General features: G+C 32.3%; 2 protein-coding genes across 2 annotated transcripts; one reads left to right on the top strand and one right to left on the bottom strand.

Moving 5' to 3' along the window:
• Positions 1–1141: 1141 nt before the first annotated feature.
• On the bottom strand, positions 1142–2853 carry LOC110607878 (putative F-box/FBD/LRR-repeat protein At4g03220). The gene is made up of 3 exons (XM_021747042.1): positions 1801–2853; positions 1518–1700; positions 1142–1444 (listed from the first exon to the last, which is right to left on the bottom strand). The coding sequence occupies exons 1-3, from the start codon at positions 2851–2853 to the stop codon at positions 1142–1144; spliced, it is 1539 nt and encodes a 512-aa protein (XP_021602734.1).
• A 2479-nt stretch (positions 2854–5332) lies between these two features.
• Positions 5333–7787, top strand: LOC110607879 (60S ribosomal protein L8). The gene is made up of 2 exons (XM_021747043.2): positions 5333–5847; positions 7232–7787. The coding sequence occupies exons 1-2, from the start codon at positions 5408–5410 to the stop codon at positions 7575–7577; spliced, it is 786 nt and encodes a 261-aa protein (XP_021602735.1). The 5' UTR covers positions 5333–5407; the 3' UTR covers positions 7578–7787.
• Positions 7788–8249: the final 462 nt, after the last annotated feature.

Genomic DNA, 8249 nt, shown 5'->3' with positions numbered 1-8249 from the left:
AAAATTATTAACGGATTAAAACCTATAATAAAATCTATTAATAATATGGAGATTTCTTGCAGCTACACTCTAATCAATCTTATGCTCTTTAATTTAACAAGTCTTCAGCACATGAATTCATGTGTATAGTGATACAGATTGAGGAATTTTGTAGATGATTGTAAATTAGCCAATGGATATACACCGTCTACATGGGTTTTTCTCCTGGGTGCAAAAAATGCAAACTATGATGGCCAAGTCATCAACTAAAGCAAATATAAAGCAGTTGGTGTGTGGCTGCCCCAGAAATAGTTTGGGTTATAATCCCTATTGCAGAACATCGATTTTCCATCTCCTGAAACTCGTACCCTGTGATTGGATAACAAGGGTGCGGTATACTTTAAGTGCTAATCCATTTTTTTTTATTTGTGAATAAAATTTATCGATATGATTATCATTTTGTTCAAGATAAATCGGAAAGAATAAACTGAAAATATCTAAAGTTATCAAATTCATCTCCTTTTTAATGCTTTTACTATGAAGAACAATAGATAGAATACTGTAAAAATTACTCTACCTAAATTTAAACTGATAAATAATTTTAATATTTAAACTCTAACATTGAACCGATATAAATTAAGTATTCTCAAACGTTATTATTAACTTATAATTATAATTTAAAAATATAAGTCAATAATTGACTGCCGTTGCTTTAGACTCTTGATTTCAAATCTAGTCATGTATTATCTAATTTATTCCTATAAATTTCAATGAGATCAATTATTTGAAAATATATTTAATCAATAACCCTCTCTAACCATATATAAATGGTGAAGAAAAGTTTAAAATCAAATCATTTGAGTTTGGCTAACTTAATAATTAAAAAGAAATGCAGAAAATCCTAAGGCAGAGCTTAACAAAAATAATCAAGGCTGAACTTAGACTCATCCACAACTCATATTAGCCAGATCCATTTAGTAATAAATATATTTAAATGATTAAATAACTTTTCAAAAATAAAAAAATATATATAGAGCGAGAGAGACATACACACACTATAATCCATTATGGTAGATTTTCAAAAATAAAAAAGGATTACATGCATTTAAAAAAGTACAATTGATTAAAACACACTTGAATTTAAAATTAATGAGTGTCTAGATCATTGAAAAGCAATTTTAGCATTAGAAGAAGCCCAAGAGAATCCCATCATTTGTGACCTAACTTTTTGTCGTCGAAGAGAATCTCTATAGTTGCAGTGTGCTGTGCAAAGAGTCATTTCTTGCAAGTTCTTTCCATGTTTGAGCAAAAATTTTGCTAAACTAACTTCATTCTCACATTCTAAAAACCCATGAATCTTTACTACCTTAAGGTGGCTTAGGAAGGGCTTCAAAGTTTGAATTTGAGATTCCCAATATTGCTCTTCCTTAGAGGTAGACATATCCCACAAATCTCTATTCCACTGCTGCAAAAATTTAGTTAAAGGACAATTAATAAACTTGAAAGGGAAACAAATCCAAGAGATTAATGGTACTCACTCTTCTTTCAATCTTGTAATCATTGACAATTCTGAGAATAAGAGTGTGCAATATCGGAGAGCTTCTAAATATGGAAGCCAACCCAGGTACAATATTTTTGTTGAAATCAGTATGCAACTCCAATATTTTAATATTATTAAATGGATGGAGAAAATGAGATGAGTTCTTCAAGCTGGACAAGATCTGCAATCATAGCCCACATATCACCATCATCATCACCATAGTTTTAATATTATTAAATGGATGGAGAAATTAAGAAGAAGAATGAGATATTAAGTACTACCTCGATACATTGGCTTTCAAGGGTTAAACTGTGGGCATGAGATAATCCAGATAAAAGATCACATACACTTTGAAGCTTTTCCATACTAATATCTTCATGAAGTAGAAAAAAACCAACTGATGCTTCACAAAGGGATGTTAAATTCTGCAAACAACTTGTACCGGTAATTGCATTATACTCCCATAAAATAATTCTAAGTCGTGGGGCATTAATTTGAACCAAACTGTCATCATAGTATGCATCAAAGCAGCTTGTAACTCTCAGTTTCTCTAATTTTACGCAACAAATATCCAAACCATAAAGCTGAAAGCAATTCTCCAAGGTTAAATCTTCTAGGGCTCGACAACTAACCTTAAGATGTTTCATCCCAAAACAAGCATCAAGATTTAGTTTCTTAAGACGAGGAAATGATGATTCAGTGAATAAATCCAAGAGAGAGGATTGTTCATATAAAATGACAAGAGAAAGAGACAATGTGTGGAGCGATCGAAACCCACCAGTCATCAATGAAGAAGGAAGCAATCTGAACCCAGGATATCTGGATTTCAGTTTAAAAACTCTTAAAGATTCGCTTGTGATTGCCCCACGAGGGAAATTGAAGTAATCTTCGGTGGCTACCTCTACGTCAAGTTCTTGTACATTATGTCTTATTGCACAACGGATCAAACCATTGAGACCTGAAAAGCTCAAACGAGCACGAAACCGAAGGGTCCTTAGATCAGAATGCTTATCACGAAGTGCTAAAACCTGAGGAATGAAGTCCATTGATAGAGAATGTGGTGATCTTCTTGTGGTGCTAATGTTTGTTATTAGAGAAGTGGAGGTGGTATTAATGGTGGTGAAGTCGAGATCAGGGAACGAGGACCAAAGAGATCTCCAGCGTTTAGCCAAGACGCTAGTTTGAGCAATGGATTTAATGGGAAGAAGGAAGAGAATGTGGTGGAGGATATCATCAGGGAGATCACTGATCCGATCAATGCCATTATTGTTGTTAGGAGCTTCACAGTTTTCTGCAAACAAAACCTTCCTTCTCTTGGCAGATCTTGTTTCCATTAGAATCACGGATGGTGTGTGTGTGTGTGATGTGCTCAATGTTTAGATTTGTTTTGAATGTTTCAAACGGGAAGAGCGTTTAAGTTGGTTACAGTTTTGTTATGTTTGACAAAGGAAAAAGTAAATTATCAAGTTAAAAAAAAAAATACTGTTAAGGGAAATTTCTATGTTTACTTAACGTAAAAAAGAATGAAATTTACATTATTATAAAAATAAATTAAGCTTTATGAAAATTATATGTATTTTTTAATATAAATTTATGTAAAATGATTCTTTTTTTTGTTAAGTAATCATTTAAAAAATATTTATATTTTTATACAAATTAATATTATAGAAATTATATTAAATTAATAACATTATTCTCAACTAAAACAATATTTTATTTACAAAGTATTATCATCTTTATATTTTGATATGTTAATATTTTTATTTTTTAAATATTATTTAATAATATTTTATAAAATAATTACTTTACATAAATGTATATTATTGCATATAAATTTATAAAATTTATAGATTTCAATTTTTAAATATTTTTAAAATATTACATTTTTAGAATATTTTTTTTTCGTTAATATCAACTATTTTCTGTAATATATTGATTGTGAAAAATTAATTCACTTTAAAAAAATGGAAAGTGAAAATATAATTATTATTTTGTTTGGAAAAAAAATAATAGTAGAAATCACCATTGCTAGATTTTATTAATTAAAATTCCTTAAAATTATGATTTAAAATAAAAATTGATACATAAGTGAGATGAAATTAAGCTACTTAGTTTTTTTTTTTTTTTTTTTTAAATAAGCTACTTACATTTTTTGGACATAAATTAATTGAATGTCCACGTTGCAGGGAATATGATTTAGTTTATTTTTTATGAGTTTTCTTAACAACAAATTTTAATATTGTCAAATGAGATTAAAAAATCTATATTGATGCTTTTTTTTTTAAGTTTATCTAATGGACGTTAAACTTTTTAATTTTTTTTTTTAAATAACTCTTTAGGTAGTTAATACTTCAAACATTTGTAATTCGCATGACATATGTTTTTCTACGACAATATTGTATTAAATGTTGAGATTGAACTTTCACTAAAAGCGAGAGAAACATAAGAAATATGTTTATTCATTTTGAAAGGGAAAACAAATAAGAATTACCATGAAAGTAAGGAGGTATGAATGAAAAAGAGTAATGGCAGAATCTTTTCTAAAGCAAAGATATCAGTTGTGAGCAAAAATGATATTTGAAAAAGAAAGTGAATAAAAATATGGCGGTTTCGATAACAGGCTTTAAATGTGGCTCGATAATGGAGAAGCTATTATTGATAGATACAAGCAGGCGAAACGATGTAAGTGGGGAAAGACCAATCTGATTTAACCACATGTCCCAAATTGTAAAAACAATTGTCATCTTCGAATTTAAGAAATCAAATATCAGCGGGATCTGATATAACACAACAATCACCCAAAATAAGTTATGAACTATCACTATAAGATAAAACCATGTGGTAAGAGTTTGATAAGTTGATATATGACCCTATCCATAAAAAGAAAGATCCGGACACCATTGCACATGCTTCTTCATCAAAACTCGCTCTCTTTTTAAAAATGTCGAACCTTCATATACAGTTATCGTTAATAGGCACAATCTAATAGATTCTCATTGGAATCCCCAATTAATCAACTAGTGGAATCCTTATCAATTCACCAACACCTGCCAAATTTTTAGAAAATACTATAATTAACTTTATATTCCTACAAGCAGATAGAGAGGTAGGCAATTCTTACTCTCGCTTTATTATCTAATTTACCGATTTGACCGTCGAAATGGTTGGTTGCCATAGACGTCAACCTCTACATTTTCTCTCTCTCTTACAAATTGATCAATCACAATATAATTTTATTTCGACCATATCAATTTTATTAAAAAAATAATTAACCATCTAAAATATTTGTATTATTTAATTTCTATAATTTTAATTACATAATTATTTAATTTTTTATAATCTTAAATATTTATACTATTTAATTTCTGTAATTAAAATAAGTAAATGAATAATTTTTTGAAAAAAAGAACACACAATTCGATTTTATAAAATAAAAGTTATTTTAATGGAATGATTTTAAAATGGAGAGATAATGGTATTTTAAAATCAAATACCATTCGATTCTAAAATCAAATGATTTTAAAATAGAGAGAGAATAGTGATTTTTTTAAAAAAATCAAATGCCTGGAATAATTCTAAAAAAATAAATCTCACTTTTTTTAATTTAATTAATTAATTTATTTAAATCATGGTTTGCAAGGCCAGCTTCTTCTTGTATAGATAACACTAAGGGCTAGGCTCCGGTATCCGCAAAGCTGCAGCCCAAAGAAAGCCCAAACATACAATTAGGGTTTCCTTCTAAGAAAAACAACAAAGGCTAAATACGTAATTCCGGATTCTCCCCTTCAGAAACCATCGCTATAAAATATCGCAACCATTCTTCTCTGTTGTCTCAGCCAGTGCCCCCTTCAAAACCCTAACCCTAGAAACCCCAAACCCCATAGCCAAATGGGTCGTGTGATCCGTGCTCAACGTAAGGGTGCAGGCTCCGTCTTCAAGTCCCACACCCACCACCGGAAAGGCCCTGCCCGATTCCGCTCTCTCGACTTCGGAGAACGCAATGGGTACCTGAAGGGTGTGGTCACCGAAATTATCCACGATCCAGGTCGCGGCGCACCGCTTGCCCGCGTCACATTTCGTCACCCGTTCCGCTACAAGCACCAGAAGGAACTTTTCGTTGCAGCTGAAGGGATGTATACTGGTCAGTTTGTGTACTGTGGAAAGAAGGCAAATTTGATGGTGGGAAATGTTTTGCCTTTGAGGTCAATACCTGAGGGAGCTGTTGTGTGTAACGTGGAGCATCATGTGGGAGATAGAGGAGTGTTCGCTAGATGTTCTGGGGATTATGCTATTGTTATTAGTCATAACCCTGATAATGGAACTACCAGGTACTGAGCTTTTTTTTTTTAAAGCGTCATATCGGGATTTTAAAATATTTTGGGGTTTCTTCATGTGTTATTATAAATATATTTTAATTTTCTGTTTGTATTGGGTGATTTGTGGCGGATTATATCTCATCTGATGAATTAATGAATTTTTTTATACTTTTATGAGGCACAAATTGGGGAACAATTTACCTTTTTTGGTCTGTATTTCATTTACAATTTTGTGTGTTTCATATTGTTTGAGTTGATTTTGTAAGGTTAGGTTCATGTTGAATTTATTAGATACGAAAATCTAATGTTGCCAATTTAAGATAGTAATGCTTATTATTGAGTTTAGGCCTCATGTTTTGGACTTGAAGCAAAACAAGTGGATGCAACTGATGCATGTTTATGGCAAATGTAGTTAACTATAGCTCAATGGATCTTGGCTATCTGTGACCAGGAAATATTTGTATTTTTAATGTCTCTTGTAAGTGATGATGTAGCTATTGGATTGCTATTCTATAGATAGTTTCCTCTCTTCTTGTAATGTTCGCAAGAATTATGGTGGTCTTATCTCCATATTTTGGAAAGTTAGCTTAGCTAGCATGTATTCTTTGGACTTGAAGAAGTTATTAAGCTTTGTGCAAGACTGGAAATATATCTCTTCACGTTTCACTTCTAATAATATTAGTCTTGTAGGATGGGTGTGTTCTATGTCTTGAGATTTGTCTACTTGCAAAGTGAATTACTTACTATAATATTTGAGGATTACAGTTTCTCTATAGAACCCCAATTGAATGGTTGGTGATGTTCTCTAGCATTTGTATCCTTCAATAGGTTATGAAGCCATATCACTGTTGGAAATCTTTCTCCTGTATCATAATTGCATTTTGGTGTTAATATTTTTATTTGATCAATCTGTAATTTGGATTTCTGAAATGCCAGGAACTTCACAACTAAAGTTGCAATCTACAATTAGCAGTCATGTTGAGCTGACAGCAAAGTTGCGAAGCATTTTCAGCTGGTCATGCTGTTTAATTTTTAGGAAAAATTTAGTTTTACTTTTAAGTAAATGAAAACATAAAAAAAAATTACACTCATTTCTCTTGTAGCATCTTCATTAAAAGTGTATTAATGCATGGGCAATGTTAGTAATTGTAGCCAAAGTCTAGTTCAGTGAGTAACATGCCTAGAGAGAGAAATTGGTCTCCAGTTAACAAATGCTGAAATTTGTCAACTCTACTATTGATGCATAAGATGTGGCTACAATTGAAAAGGCATGCTGTTGTTTTCTATTATGTGCATACCTATCCTTTTAGTCTTGATTTGTTGCCTCTGAAATTATAGTTTACTTGACATGTTGTTCTGCAATGGCTTTTGGTGCCTGTCAATTTTATTTGTCTAGGATCAAGCTTCCTTCTGGTGCCAAGAAGATTGTGCCAAGTGGATGCCGAGCTATGGTTGGTCAAGTTGCAGGTGGAGGCAGGACTGAGAAGCCTATGTTGAAGGCAGGAAATGCATATCACAAGTACAGAGTGAAGAGGAACTGTTGGCCCAAGGTTCGTGGTGTTGCTATGAATCCTGTGGAGCATCCCCATGGTGGTGGTAATCACCAGCATATTGGGCATGCTAGTACTGTTCGCCGTGATGCCCCTCCTGGACAGAAGGTTGGTCTTATTGCTGCTAGAAGAACTGGTCGTCTTCGGGGACAAGCTGCAGCCACAGCTGCAAAAGCTGACAAGGGTGCATAAATTACTTTATACAATTTCTAGTTGTTTTTTTGCTATTGCTAGACAATTTTGCAATTGCAGTACCGGGGTGTTTTATTTTTAAAGCTTTGTCGTCCTTGGGATATATTGCAACCGATTTTCTTGATAAGCGACTATTTTCCATATTGACAGTTTGTTGTTAATGAATTTTAGAAATTTGATGAGTATTAATCCTAGGTGGTTTTGAATTCATTTAAAGGCGTGCTAAATTTTTAGTTGATTCTGTTTGCAAGAGGTTCTGTTTTGTTGTAGCTTTAACATGTTTGTGTGCATGAACAACTTGGTAAAGCTACGTAGGGTCCTCACCAGTTTTTATTTGGTTATTACGAAACATTTAATAATTATAGAAATTAATATTTTTTTCCCTAAGATGAAGATATTCCTTAAATGGAAGGAAATTTCAGGACTTGAAGAAAGGCCCAAGGCCTACAGGAAAAGATTACAAAGAACTCTTTAGGACCTGTATGCGAAAGGAAAAAACTCATTGAAATGCAAACCCTAACGACTCAAACCCATAACCTAATGATCCAGGTGGTACGAGGTTGACTCCGAAATTGCAAAGATGTTGGCTTTTCAAGCTCTGGAATCTCTAACCATCTATAGCAATGGCTGAAAAGCTTAAATGGATAAATTGCTACTTGCAACACTCTTACA

The sequence above is a fragment of the Manihot esculenta genome, chromosome 13, assembly GCF_001659605.2.
Source record: "Manihot esculenta cultivar AM560-2 chromosome 13, M.esculenta_v8, whole genome shotgun sequence".
Taxonomy (NCBI): domain Eukaryota; kingdom Viridiplantae; phylum Streptophyta; class Magnoliopsida; order Malpighiales; family Euphorbiaceae; genus Manihot; species Manihot esculenta.
This window is presented reverse-complemented; position numbering and strand designations above follow the sequence as displayed.